At 36.2% G+C, this 15000-nt stretch overlaps 2 protein-coding genes across 2 annotated transcripts in view; both read left to right on the top strand.

Moving 5' to 3' along the window:
* zgc:158517 overlaps positions 1 to 4549 on the top strand; it is a 12169-nt gene extending 7620 nt beyond the window's left edge. Inside the window, exon 2 of the mRNA XM_005168237.6 lies at positions 3198 to 4549. Coding sequence (XP_005168294.2) covers positions 3203 to 4027 — 825 coding nt within the window. The 5' untranslated portion in view covers positions 3198 to 3202 and the 3' untranslated portion in view covers positions 4028 to 4549. The remainder of the gene's footprint in view (positions 1 to 3197) is intronic.
* The window catches only part of LOC141375036 (uncharacterized), a 42060-nt gene continuing 29213 nt past the window's right edge, over positions 2154 to 15000 (top strand). Inside the window, exon 1 of the mRNA XM_073944106.1 lies at positions 2154 to 3145. Coding sequence (XP_073800207.1) covers positions 3094 to 3145 — 52 coding nt within the window. The 5' untranslated portion in view covers positions 2154 to 3093. The remainder of the gene's footprint in view (positions 3146 to 15000) is intronic.

Raw genomic sequence — 15000 nt, 5'->3', positions numbered from 1 at the left:
TAATTTTTAAAATACAAATTCATTACATCATATGTCATTAGGAAAAAATTGCAATCTGTTAAAGTATTTTTCACAATCATTAATTAGACAAAAAACAAACTGGCCAGCACATTCAACTGTCCTCAGTCACAGTTTGGCCAGTTCAATAAAAAATAATAATTAAAACATAATAATAATAATATTGACAATAATAATTAATTCTTCAGATTTTTTCTAGCCTCTTTGGTAAAAACAATAAAGCCTTTTTTCGATGGAAACTCATATTTTCATTATATATGATGGCATAGCAGTCAAAATAGGATGAAAATAGGACCAATGAGCTCATTTGGGACAAATTCTGGACCTTTGTCAGTGAGGGGTGGGTTTTCCAAACCACCCGAACACCCCTGGCTACAGGTCTGAAAAGTCAGAACATGTTTTATGCTGATAGTAAACATGTTTTAATAGAATTTTGGCTGTAAAAGCGCACCTACAGGTGTTTCAGGCGCAGGTCAGATTTTCTCCAGGTCATAATTTATTTAGTTTATAATAATTTTGTTCAAAAACTAATAATAACTATCCAGCTTCATCTGGAATGCACCCCCCTCTGAAGTGGTCTGAGCGATCAGGTTTATATCCGATCAGAATAAGTGAGCAAGCAGCCTTAAAAACACAGACGTGACGGGATTAGCGCCTTTTGCTGTGAAGTGACATCTGACGGCTGAGGACTCCGCTTGCCATTAAAGCCCTCATCGGGCAGTTATTTAAAAAATGTCAGAAATAGGGAAAGGGAGGTCATGTACTGGACAAGTCAATAAATATACAGGACGTCCCGGCTAATGTGGCCAGTTAGCCTAGAACCTCAGGGGCAGAGTTTCATCTGTTAGGAAGTAAGTCACTTACCTGTTTGGCAGTCTTTATGAACATATGTTCAATATTTTGCGATAATGACGCCGCTGCCTGCCTTTTCTGCCTCCTTGCTCTTTTCAACCAACAGCGTAACTATGTCGCATCAAAGATTCAAATGTGACCACTCAGTGGGTTATGTCACGTGACTCATTACTTATTACTCATCACATTATTGTGGCTTTGAGGCTCTATGGGATTCGAATTACTGGCCAGAGTTATTTAAAAATACACTTTATTACAATACATATTAAATATAAATATATTACATTATTTATGTAATAAATATATTCTATAATATTAAATTACATAAAATAACTAAAATAAGGGTGTCACGATCCTCCAAATCCTCGATTCGATTGCATTTTCGATTCTAAAGGCACGATTCAATTTTCGATTATGAATAATTAATTAATTAATGACCAATTAGTTATTTGTAGCCTACCGTTTAAACTACCTGACCTGCATGGTCTTTGTTTTACCCATAAACAAATCATACAATAAATGAATAAAGGCAAGATACACACATAATTACCACCTGTCAATCACTTTTTCTGCGGGACTCGTGAATAGGCAGTGATCTGTGTCGTCATAATGGCGTCGGTAAAAAAAGACGCACAACCAACAGGAACCAGCCAACAGTATCTGAGGTGTTCGCTAAAACAGGGGTTTTCAAAGTGTGAGGCGCGCCTCCCCTGGGGGGCGCCAGAGCATGTCAGGGGAGGCACGGGAAGAAATATAATATAATAAAAATATAATTATTAAGTTTAATTACTATATGTATTTTTTATTATATTTACACGTTTTAATTAAAGCAAAAAAATAATACGTCAAATATAAGAAAACCTTTTTTACCCAGAAGGCCATAGCTGTGAATTCTGCCTGCTAATACAATGGGTCGGTTTCTGAGAAAAACTGAAACTGAAAGTTTCAAACTGAAAACAAAACTGAAAGCAAAAGTAAAAGTAAAATATGTCCCGGCCCAGTCCTCTCTCGGCTTCCTCTGCCCTCGTTCCTCCTTTTATGGTCCAGAGCTCCTTCCGTGGGATCCGAGGCAGGTGCGCACCGCAGGTGTATCCACTTACGCGTTGGCCTCACTCCGTTCCCACGGCTCTCGGCCACGCCCCCTCGGCACAAAAGCCTTCAAGTTCAGGGCTTAAACCCAAAAGACGACGATATGATGATCAGTATTTGAGTTTAGGATTTACGTGGACAGGACCAGCTGATGAACCACGACCTTTATGTGTGGTTTGTCAAAACATTTTTGCCATGGGGGCGTGGCAGCATCGACGATTCTATTTTTTGATTCGATAATCAAAATTGAGCATAAATTTCGATCGATTTCGATTAAAAATCAAAATCGTGACACCCCTAAACTAAAAGGACAAATTCTGGACCTTTTGGCTGTGGGGGCCCCCTCTGGCTAGGGGCATGTTGTTGTAAAATTGCTTAACTTTTTGAGTTGACTGATGTAATGTTTACATTGGTTAAAATGGTTATTTTCTTACCACTGTAAGAACTTACTACTTATGGCGCGGCTGTTCAGCCTGACACCGACACAAGGAGTCATGGTGTTAAATTGTTTATTTTAATGACAGCAGTAAACAACTGAACATTTACTTGAACTTTACAAACAAACAAAAAATTACATTTATTTTTATATCTTTTTTTTTTATCTACGAAGTATGTAGCCTTTGTCACTGCAGTCTATCCTAATGTGCTTATTTACTTACTTAAACTATACTTGTATACTTGACCTTTACTTTAGTATACTTCTTTTTCCCAAGGGTGTATTTACTGACTTACCAAGATCAGTCCTGTACAGCTAGGGGGAGTATTGCTGCTCTGACAGCCAAGTCGGATCAAAGCTAGGGATGCTCCGATCAGGATTTTTGCAGTCAATACAGAGTACTGATTCCTTGTCATTGTGATTGGCTGATACCAAGAACCGGTTCTAATGCATTAAGAACATTTTCCCTTTAAGTATTAACCTTAAGAGAAGATCTTGCCTTACCTAAGAGAATAAATCAACGTGCCAACTCTCATTCCTATATAATTAACTTCTAGGGGGCGGGGAAAGCCAGTAGGAGGGCGGGCATTTAAACACTGATGTAATAAAGCATACTGAAACATTGGCAGACACTCTTGTCTGTGTGTGGAAGCATCTAAAGTTAATGATGAAACGGAGTAATCTGTGTCTTTAAATTGATGATTGGAAGATCAGTGTATCTTGCTTATGAAGTGGAATTTATTTCCTGTGGTGCTGGTCATCTTTCACTTTTTAAAGTGCAGAATTCTTATTTTTATTTCAGTCTCGATGGAGGAGACACACCGTCATGAGAAAACGAGAGGGAAAAATAAATCCCTGAAGAGAAAAAAGAAGAACAAATTCACCTGCACTCAGTGTGGAAAGAGTCTGGCAAGCAAACAGAGTCTCGGACATCACATGAGGGTCCACACCGGAGAGAAACCGTTCACATGCTCTCAATGTGGGAAGAGTTTCAGAGAATCAGCTAAGCTTATTAAACACATGAGGATCCACACCGGAGAGAAACCGTTCACATGCTCTCAGTGTGGGATGAGTTTCACAGACTCCTCAAACTTGGGTAGACACATGTTGACCCACACTAGAAAGAAAAAACACAGATGTGATCAGTGCGGGAAAACATTTTTGATTGAATCCTACCTGAAGAGACACCTTCGAACTCATACAAAAGAGAAGCCTTATTCATGCACTGTGTGTGGAAATAGTTTCACACGTCAAGATAGTTTAATAAATCATCAGAAGATCCACGCCCTTGTGGGAGAGTACATGTGCTTTGAGTGTGAGAAGACCTTTCGTACGGCTGTACATTTGAGAACACATGCGAGGATTCACACCGGAGAGAAACCGTACAAGTGTTCATACTGCGACAAGAGATTCAGTCAGTCATCACATCTAAAAAAACATGAGATGATTCACACAGGAGAGAAACCGTACACGTGTTCACACTGTGATAAGAGATTCAGGCGTTCAGGACATCTGAAAACACATGAGAAGATTCATACTAGAGAGAAACCGTACAAGTGTTCACACTGCGACATGCAATTCAGGCAGTTACCACATCTGAAAAAGCATGAGAGGATTCACACTGGAGAGTAACCTTGGGAACGAGAAGTCACCACTTGGACCTCGTTTACAGCAATACATTTTAGTTTTAAAACTGAGTTTTAAGATGAAAACAATCTGCGTCCACACTGGCGTTTCACCATGAGTGTCTGAACACCTCTCTGTCCACACTATACCGCTGAAAACGCACATCAGGTGACCACACACACACACACACACTCTGGCAAAAAAAAACTCAACGATTCCCTCCGGGCAAATTTACTGGCCTTTTGTTATGTTGGGGATGAAAACATCTACTGAATTGAACTGCTGTAAAAATGAATTAGATTATTGTATCTTTTTAAAGTTTTGCATTAATCTGTTAATCAACCTCAGTCCTGTTCAAACCTACTAAATTGCTTAGAAAATGACAAGATTTTTACTCCTTAATTGTCAAATTCATAAATGATGTCTCTGATTTGGTGGGAAAAACACACAAAATGATGTATTTTTCAGTATAAAAGTCTTTGTGCACTGGATTTTTTTTTACATTAAAGTCTTGCACATGTGAAACAACATTGCCTTTAGTGTATTGTTTTTAATGATTTTTCTTTTTTTTCTTCCTAATTTACTGTTGGTTGCCCTACTGACTTCCATTATAACCACACACAATATAACAGTACATGAAATGGGGGGAGGGGGGTTTGTAAATAGGGTTTACAAGATCAGTGGCGCCCCCAGATAATTTTCTTAAGGGTGGCCAAGTAAGGCCACACTAAGGCCCCGTTTACACTAGTGCGTTTTAGTTTTAAAACAGCGTTTTAGAATGAAAACGATCCGCGTCCACACTCGCGTTTCACCCAGCGTTTCTGAACTGCTCTCCGTCCACACCAAAACACACATCACGTGACCACACACACACTCTCAGGCAAGCGCTGTAGCCAATCTACCCAGATGAGAGCTGTGCTAGTCTGACTTCTCATCAAGCATCTCCCGCTGGATCTAACCTCACTATATTTATTAAACGGAATATTTCTTTCATCTTGTTGTCTTTATTTAACGACATATTCATTGGACATTGGAATCTATTACTTGTTCTCAGGTAACGTGTTTTGGCTGAGCGCAAAGATAAGTTAATGATTAATGTAAGCACGTACATTCTGTATATTGACTGATCGCTTGCCTTTATTTCCTATAATGTATAAACTTATTGTATGTTATACTTTTATAATGGCCATTATCGATTAAAACTGATATTCAGCAAAGAGAGGGTGTGTTTCGTATTTTCACTGAAATTGAAAGGAGGCAGTTGTTGTAGGCTCCGTTTGTTATAAATATGCACACAGTGAAGATGACGCTCATATTTGCAGCACGACGCCTCAACATGTCTGCTGTCTGTTTAGTTGCTAATATTAAAATGAAAATAGGCAGTTCCTTATATCATGTTTACATTTTATTGTTGAGAAAGTAAAACAACGTAGCCAGGGTGATGTGAATGAAGTTATAAAGTACACTGTTCCCTTTGAAGATTTACCCGTGTCCTCGGTATAGTCTGTTTTCCATATCAAACTGAGAAGAAGAGACTGCAGCCATGATCAAACTTGCGAAGTTTTAACTTACACGGAGAAGATTCAGGACTGAACTGTGCGTGTTAGGCTACTTAATATTCAGGAAAAGCCCCAATCAGAGAGGCGAATGTCTGCAGCCCCGCCTCCGTTTTCAAATGTCTCCGTTTTCCATCATCCACACTGAGACGGAGCAGCAGCGTTTCAGAATGAAAACGGCCTCTCCAGCGTTTTCAAAACGCTCCGTTTTCGGCGCTCGAGAACTCCGGCGTAGTGTGGACGGTTGGCGTAACCGTAGCAAAACTTATGCGTTTTCAAACTAAAACGCATTAGTGTAAACGGGGCCTTAATCTTGGGATGGCACACAAAAAAATGAATTGTGAATACAGTTGAAACCAAAAGTTTACATACACTGTATTAAAAGGCAAATAACCATTTTAAAAAGTCAGATCCTAATGTTACTAAACTATTTTCTCTTTAAGGTAAGTTAGGATTATCACATTTGTTTCTGTTCTGCTCAATAGCAGAATAATGAGAGAGAGATTTCTTAGAGAAGTTGTTATAACTCTTCTTGAAAGTCACGTTTACATAAAATAAGATTATTCTGCCCCTGAAAAAGCTCAGATGATGGTGTCGAGGTTTTGGAAGTTTCTGGTAGACTGAGTGACAACAAGGAAAAATCAAGCCAGAATCAACAACAAAGTCAGATTACGATTGGCTAAATTACACTGGGAAAAGATGTTTGGAGACATATCCTGTGCTCTGAGCTAAGATTGAACTGTTTGGCAATAATGATCAGAGTTACATTTGAGGACCAAGTATGCAGCTTACAAGCCTAGGAACACCATCCCAACTGTGAAGTATGGGGGCGACAGCATCATGTTGTGGGGCTGTTTTGCTGCAGGAGGGACTGCTCCACTTCACAGCATAGATGGCATCATGAAGAAAGAACATCATGTAGAAATACTGAAGCAACATCTCAAGACATCAGCCAGGACATTACAACTTGGCCACAAATGGGTCTTCCAAACAGACCATGACCCTAGGCACACTGCCAAATTAGTTAAAATGTGCTTTAAGGACAACAGAGTGAATGTTTTGCAGTGGCCATCACAAAGCCCTGACCTCAATCCTATAGAACATTTGAGGGGAGAGTTAAAAAAGCTTGTGCGAGCAAGACAGCCTACAAATCTGACTCAGTTACATCAATTCTGTCAGGAGGAATGGGCCAAAATTCCTGCAAACTATTGTGAGAAGCTTGTGGAGGAATTCCCAAAACATTTGACCAAACTTATACAGTTTAAAGGCAAAGCTAAAAAAAATACCAAGGAAATGTGTGTAAACTTTCGACTGTCTAGAAATTAATTTAAAAAAATAATAACAAATTCTCTGATTATTCTGGCGTTTAGCAAATGTAAATCATTTAGGTAATCCTAACAGACCTAAAATAGTAAATGTTTAGTATGATTTACCATCAGACATGTTTTTTTAAACGGTTATGTTCCTGTTTTTAGAGTGTATGTAAACTTCTGGTTTCGACTGTATATTGTGAATAATGATGAGTAATGTTATATTTTTGTTTCTGGTAAATGAAATAATGAAGTTTTAATTAATTTCATTAATTACTCTTGAAATATTGCAATTTATTCCTTGAAATGATCCAGCAAGTACACGTGCAAACCAAATAAAAATCAATATTTAGTTTAAAAACACCTTTTAGGTCAGTTATTTTTCACATGCTTGTATTGTACAACACACAGTATATGACATGTCTAAAATTAATGAAGAATTAATAAACAAATGACAACAAAAGACATTACTACACACACACACTTGCTATACAGACCCTAATAATATGATTTATCCATGCTCCTTTTTGAGCAACAATATATAAATACATATTCTATTATTGATGTACCTTTTTGCAAAATGCACCCACAAAATCATTGAAAATTTTGGCAAGTTAACCAGCAACATAATGGAGTTGCTAAATAGATTCTGAAAAGCTGATTTCAAAATGCATCTATTTATTTAATTTTTATTTTTGGATTTGTGGTTTTCAGTCAGATAAAACATTTTTTTAATTTCAAAAATAATAATTTCACAATAAAAAGTGTGCAATCTCAGTGAATCAGCTACGTCAGTGGCGCTGATCAATCCACAGCAATTTAGTGGCTGCTTTTTATTTATTAATTCATTCATTTATTTATTGAAATATTGTGAATTTACGCAAGTACATTAAAATTAATAATATCAACAACTAAACCATATTGGGGTGCCCTTGGGGGCGAGATGTATGCGTGTGGACGTGTCTTGAAGAAATGTTTGACAGTAATTGTGTTTGGTTTTGTTTGAATGTTGTGTTTTGGTTTAATGGGTGTTGGAGGAAACGCTTTTCTCGATTTAGACTCCATGAAGTTGCAAATGCTAGCAGAGGAGCTTCGTCTTCAATTTTTTGGCTGTTGACAAACAACAAATGGTGTATTTATTTCCGCCATTAACTGGTATGGAGTGTGGATCATTATGACTTAACCCACTCTCCAAAAAAAAGGTAAAACATTTATTTCCTGAGTTGTTTTGTAGAAAGTCATCTAGTTTGAATTAAATTCTTACTTCTAAATTCTTACTAAGTGCTCTCCTTTCATCTTCATACTTCACGCAGTGTAATATAACATGTTCTACCGTCTCTACTTGTCCACAAAACTCGCATTGTCCTGTATCATGTTCACTTCCACAAACATGGAAAAGGGTTTCTGATCTGAGTCACCAGCAGAGGGCAGTAATGTTCTGAAACGCGCGGTTTGCTGAAAATGAAGAAAGGATGCACAAGAGCTGAGCAGCATAGATATATACATTAGATGTCGCCTGGCCTGTTGTTGTCTATATGACGGAATGCGTCAATAGCGCCGCCATCTTGCTACAGGGTAGCGCTCCTTTGAAATGAATGCGGGACCAAGGTACAGTGGAGGACTGTGGCAATCCAAAGCCAGAGATATACACATACATCTATGATCGGGAGTTGTCCTGGATGTTAGTATGTAATTTTTTTTCTAATTACGAAAATATAATTTTACATCACTTTTCTGATGGATCCGTGACCGCATGGGCATTCCTGACAAAAAACTTGTGTTTGTGTGTACAGAAATGTACTATTCACCCTCCCTGTTAAATTTAATCTAATCATGTCCTGAAACACACCTCCTCTCCTGCTTTTACTTCTCGTACTGACGGAGGGAGCGATTCGCTTGTGAATGAATCCCCCGAACGACACACTAACGTTAGCCGACAACAAGTTTCTGGCAGCGCAGCATCTCGTTGTCATATTTCTTTTGCATTGTTTGCTGATTTTATTCAACAAAACTAGCATAAGCCGAGTGTTTAGTGCGAGTTGGAGCTACTTTGCCGTATGGTGAATGCAAGTGACTGTATTATCATCAATAACGTTACCTGATTAGCACAAAAGTTCAGAACATACAAAAACAGAAAAAAAACTTTATCTTACCTATGAAATGTTCTGCCTTTGTGCTTTGTTTTCTTTGTTTCTCCGTAGACAGCGCTAAAGTCCCGCATCTTCACGTAATAACACTGTCTTGACTAGTGCGGTTGAATGACATTTGTCCTGGGAGCACTGTACCAATGTGGCGGCGCTATTGACGCATGCTCAGGGTCCTATGCGAAATCTAGTGTATATATATATGGCTGAGCAGAAGCACTCGTGTTGAAAACATGAAGAGGCTTTGCTTCACTGCGGTCAAGCCAGCCGCGGTTCGGAAAAACACAGTCAAGCCAGCCGCGCTTTATATTTTGGTGCGCGCGTATTATTATCATTACGGTAATGTCAGCAGCCACACAGAGAGCGCTCCACAGAGCACACATTTCGCCCAGAACAGAGAGATAACAACGAAATATAAGTTTATCCCCCTTTCCTCCCACGTATGCTTTATTAAACAATTTATTAGCTTTTTTTGACTGTTGTTATTTTAAGAAATTGGTTTCTGTGTATACCTTTAATTTCCTCAAGTCTATCTTTTTGCTTCAAATGATTTTATAGCAATCAAACGGTCAGAATAAATATACGATTTCTAAATACCCAGAAAGCGTTTTTATTTCTCCTAGCCAACTACAGTACATTGCTAATAAGGTTGAATGCAATTTTATACAACGTGCCTAACCTCAGAAAGTGAAAATAATCATGAAGTAGTCCAACATAGCATTGTTTAAGTTACAAATATATGTTGGTTTTATTTAAAGGGGATTTAAAAATATATGCTTCTTTCAGTATATGGGATATGGGGCATTACTACAATTTAGATGACTGTAAAGACCTTATTATTTGTTATAAGTAGAATAGAACAACAATAAGATCGATGCAGGAAGTCAAATACTAAGCATACATCATATGAAGCCTGTTTTACTGCAGCATTTTGGAGAAATGTACCATTAACACACTTTAAAGTGCTATAAAGAAATAAGTAGAAAAAAAAACAAAGTTTGGTTCTGATACAGGATGTACATGCATACCTCATGTAAAAGACCTCATTTAAGTTAACAGAAGAAAACTATGGACAGGACATCCAATATTATATGCATACCTCATAATAACTTACTGCAGCATTTTGGAGAAATGGGCTATTAATGAGCTATAAAGTCTTTAAAGTGTTATAAATACATTGTTTGGAATAAGTTAAATAAAAGAGTGATCAGGTCTGATACTAGATGTCCCATGCTATATGCATATATACAACACATGAATCCTTTTTACTGCAGCAATTTGGAAAAAAAATTGCTCATTTAAAAGATGTAGAAAAAAAAACCAATAGTCAGGTCTCATACAGGACATCCCATACTAAACCTCATATAAAGACTTGTTACTGCAGCGTCTTGGAGAAATTGGGCATTAACATTACTCAAAGTGTTATGAAGACCCAATTTTCAATAAATAGACAAAAAACAATGATCAGTTCCTGTACAGAACATCACATACAATATGCATACTACATATAAACACTTCTTACTCCAGCAATCTGGAGAAGTGGGACATTAACATAATATAAAGTGTTGTAAAGACCCCATTTCGATTAAATAGAAAGAAACAATGGTCAGTTCTTATTCAGGACATCCCATACTATATGTGTACTTCACATGAAATCTTTTTTACTGCAGCGTTTTAGAGAAACTAGGTATTAACCTATTATAAAGTGATATAAAAACCCCATTTCTAATAAGCAGAAAAAAACAATGGACAGTTCTTATACAGGACATACCATACTATATATGTACTTCACATGAAGCGTTTTTACTGCAGCATTTTAAAAAAACGGGGTATTAACATAATATAAAATACTATAAAGACCACATTTTAAATAGGTAGAAAAAATCTATGGTCAGTTCTTATACAGGACATCCATACTATATCTGTACTTCACATAAAACTTTTTTACTGCAGCATTTTGGAGAAATGGGGTATTAAAATAATATAAAGTGCTATAAAGACCTCATTTCAAATAAGTAGACAAAAACAATGGTCAGTTCTAGTACAGGACATCCCATACTATGTGTGTACATTACATGAAACCTTCTTACTGCACTGTTTTGGAGAAATGAGGTATTAACACAACAAAGTGATATAAAAACCCCACTTCAAATAAGTAGAAAAAAACAATGGTCGGTTCTTATACAGGACATCCCATATTATATATGTACTTCACATGAAACCTTTTTACTGCAGCATTTTAAAGAAACGGGGTGTTAACATAGAAAAAAAGTACTATAAAGTCCCCCTTTCAAATAAGTAGAGAAAAACAATGGTCAGATCTTATACACGACACCCTTATCTCTGTGTGTACTTCACATGAAAGCTTTTTACTGCAGCATTTTAAAGACACGGGGGAATTAACATAGTATAAAGTAATATAAGGACCCCATTTTAAATAAGTAGAAATAAACAATGGTCAGTTCTTATACAGGACATCCCGTACTATATGTGTACTTCACATTAAACCTTCTTACTGCACTGTTTTGGAGAAATTGTATATTAATATGATTTAAAGTGTTACAAAGACCCCATTTTTAATAAGTAGAAAAAGACAATGGTCAGTTCTTACATAGGACATCCCATACTATGTACTTGACATGAAACTTTCTTACTGCACTGTTTTGGAGAAATGGGGTATTAACATAATATAAAGTACTATAAAGACCCCATTTCCAATAAGTAGAAAGAAACAATGGTCAGTTCTTATTCAGGACATCCCATACTATATGTGTACTTCACATAAAAACTTTTTACTTCACTGTTTTGGAGAAACGGGGTAATAACCTGATATAAAGTGCTATAAAGACCGCATTTCAAATAAGTAGAAAAAAACAATAGTCAGTTCTTATACAGGACATACCATACTGTATGTGTACTTCACATGAAACCTTTTTACTGCAGCATTTTGGAGAAAGGGGGTATTAACATAATATAAAGTGCTATAAAGACCCCATTTCAAATAAGTAGAAAAAGACAATGGTCAGTTCTTATACAGGACATCCCATACTATATCTGTACTTCACATGAAACCTATTTACTGCAGCGTTTTGGAGAAAGGGGGTATTAACATAATATAAAGTGCTATAAAGACTGCATTTCAAATAAGTAGAAAAAAACAATGGTCAGTTCTTATACAGGACATACCATACTATATGTGTACTTCACATGAAAACTTTTTACTGCAGCATTTTGGAGAAAGGGGGTATTAACATAATATAAAGTGCTTTAAAGACCCCATTTCAAATAAGTAGAAAAAAACAATGGTCAGTTCTTATACAGGACGTCCCATACTATATCTGTACTTCACATGAAACCTTTTTACTGCAGCATTTTGGAGAAAGGGGGTATTAACATAATATAAAGTGCTTTAAAGACCCCATTTCAAATAAGTAGAAAAAGACAATGGTCAGTTCTTATACATGACATACCATACTATATATGTACTTCACATGAAACCTTTTTACTGCAGCATTTTGGAGAAACGGGGTATTAAGCCAATATAAAGTGCTATAAAGACCCTATTTCAAATAAGTAGAAAAAAACAATGGTCAGTTCTTATACAGAACATACCATACTATATGTGTACTTCACATGAAACCTTTTTACTGCAGCATTTTGGAGAAAGGGGGTATTAACATAATATAAAGTGCTATAAAGACCCCATTTCAAATAAGTAGAAAAAGACAATGGTCAGTTCTTATACAGGACATCCCATACTATATCTGTACTTCACATCAAACCTATTTACTGCAGCGTTTTGGAGAAAGGGGGTATTAACATAATATAAAGTGCTATAAAAGACTGCATTTCAAATAAGTAGAAAAAAACAATGGTCAGTTCTTATACAGGACATACCATACTATATGTGTACTTCACATGAAAACTTTTTACTGCAGCATTTTGGAGAAAGGGGGTATTAACATAATATAAAGTGCTTTAAAGACCCCATTTCAAATAAGTAGAAAAAAACAATGGTCAGTTCTTATACAGGACGTCCCATACTATATCTGTACTTCACATGAAACCTTTTTACTGCAGCATTTTGGAGAAAGGGGGTATTAACATAATATAAAGTGCTTTAAAGACCCCATTTCAAATAAGTAGAAAAAGACAATGGTCAGTTCTTATACATGACATACCATACTATATATGTACTTCACATGAAACCTTTTTACTGCAGCATTTTGGAGAAACGGGGTATTAAGCCAATATAAAGTGCTATAAAGACCCTATTTCAAATAAGTAGAAAAAAACAATGGTCAGTTCTTATACAGAACATACCATACTATATGTGTACTTCACATGAAACCTTTTTACTGCAGCATTTTGGAGAAAGGGGGTATTAACATAATATAAAGTGCTACAAAGACCCCATTTCAAATAAGTAGAAAAAAACAATGGTCAGTTCTTATACAGGACATCCCATACTATATGTGCACTTCACATGAAACATTTTTACTGCAGCGTTTTTGGGAAACAGGGTATTAACATATGATAAAGTGCTATAAAGAGCCCATTTCCAATAAGTAGAAAAAAACAATGGTCAGTTCTTACATAGGACATCCCATACTATGTACTTGACATGAAACTTTCTTACTGCACTGTTTTGGAGAAATGGGGTATTAACATAATATAAAGTGCTATAAAGACCCCATTTCCAATAAGGAGAAAGAAACAATGGTCAGTTCTTATTCAGGACATCCCATACTTTATATGTACTTCACATAAAAACTTTTTACTGCACTGTTTTGGAGAATTGGGGTAATAACCTAATATAAAGTGCTATAAAGACCGCATTTCAAATAAGTAGAAAAAAACAATAGTCAGTTCTTATACAGGACATACCATACTATATGTGTACTTCACATGAAACCTTTTTACTGCAGCATTTTGGAGAAAGGGGGTATTAAGCCAATATAAAGTGCTATAAAGACCCTATTTCAAATAAGTAGAAAAAAACAATGGTCAGTTCTTATACAGGACATACCATACTATATGTGTACTTCACATGAAACCTATTTACTGCAGCGTTTTGGAGAAAGGGGGTATTAACATAATATAAAGTGCTATAAAGACCGCATTTCAAATAAGTAGAAAAAAACAATGGTCAGTTCTTATACAGGACATCCCATACTATATGTGCACTTCACATTAAATCTTTTTTACTGCAGCATTTTGGAGTAATAGGTTACTAATGTAATTCAAAACGTTATAAAGACCCCATATCAAATGAGTAGAAAAAAACAATGGTCAGTTCTTATACAGGACGTCCCATACTATATCTGTACTTCACATGAAACCTTTTTACTGCAGCATTTTGGAGAAAGGGGGTATTAACATAATATAAAGTGCTATAAAGACCCCATTTCAAATAAGTAGAAAAAGACAATGGTCAGTTCTTATACATGACATCCCATACTACATATGTACTTCACATGAAACCTTTTTACTGCAGCATTTTAAAGAAACTGGGTATTAACATATTTTATAGTGCTATAAAGAGCCCATTTCCAATAAGTAGAAAAAAACAATGGTCAGTTCTTAAACAGGACATCCCATACTATGTGCCCTTCACATGAAACCTTTTTACTGCAGCATTTTGGAGAAACAGGGTATTAATATATTAAAAAGTGCTATAAGGAGCCCATTTCTAATAAGTAGAAAAAAACAATGGTCAGTTCTTATACAGGACATACCATACTATATGTGCACTTCAAATGAAATATTTTTTACTGCAGCGTTTTGGAGAAACTGGGTATTAACCTATTATAAAGTGACATAAAAACCCCATTTCTAATAAGTAGAAAAAAACAATGGTCAGTTCTTATACAGGACATCCCATACTATATGTACACTTCACATGGAATCTTTTTTACTGCAGCGTTTTGGAGAAACGGGGTATTAACTTATTATAAAGTGCTATAAGG

This window comes from Danio rerio, chromosome 3 (genome assembly GCF_049306965.1).
Source record: "Danio rerio strain Tuebingen ecotype United States chromosome 3, GRCz12tu, whole genome shotgun sequence".
NCBI classification, from domain to species: Eukaryota; Metazoa; Chordata; class Actinopteri; order Cypriniformes; family Danionidae; genus Danio; species Danio rerio.
Note: the sequence above shows the minus strand (reverse complement) of the source record. Positions and strands in the feature narration are given on the sequence as shown.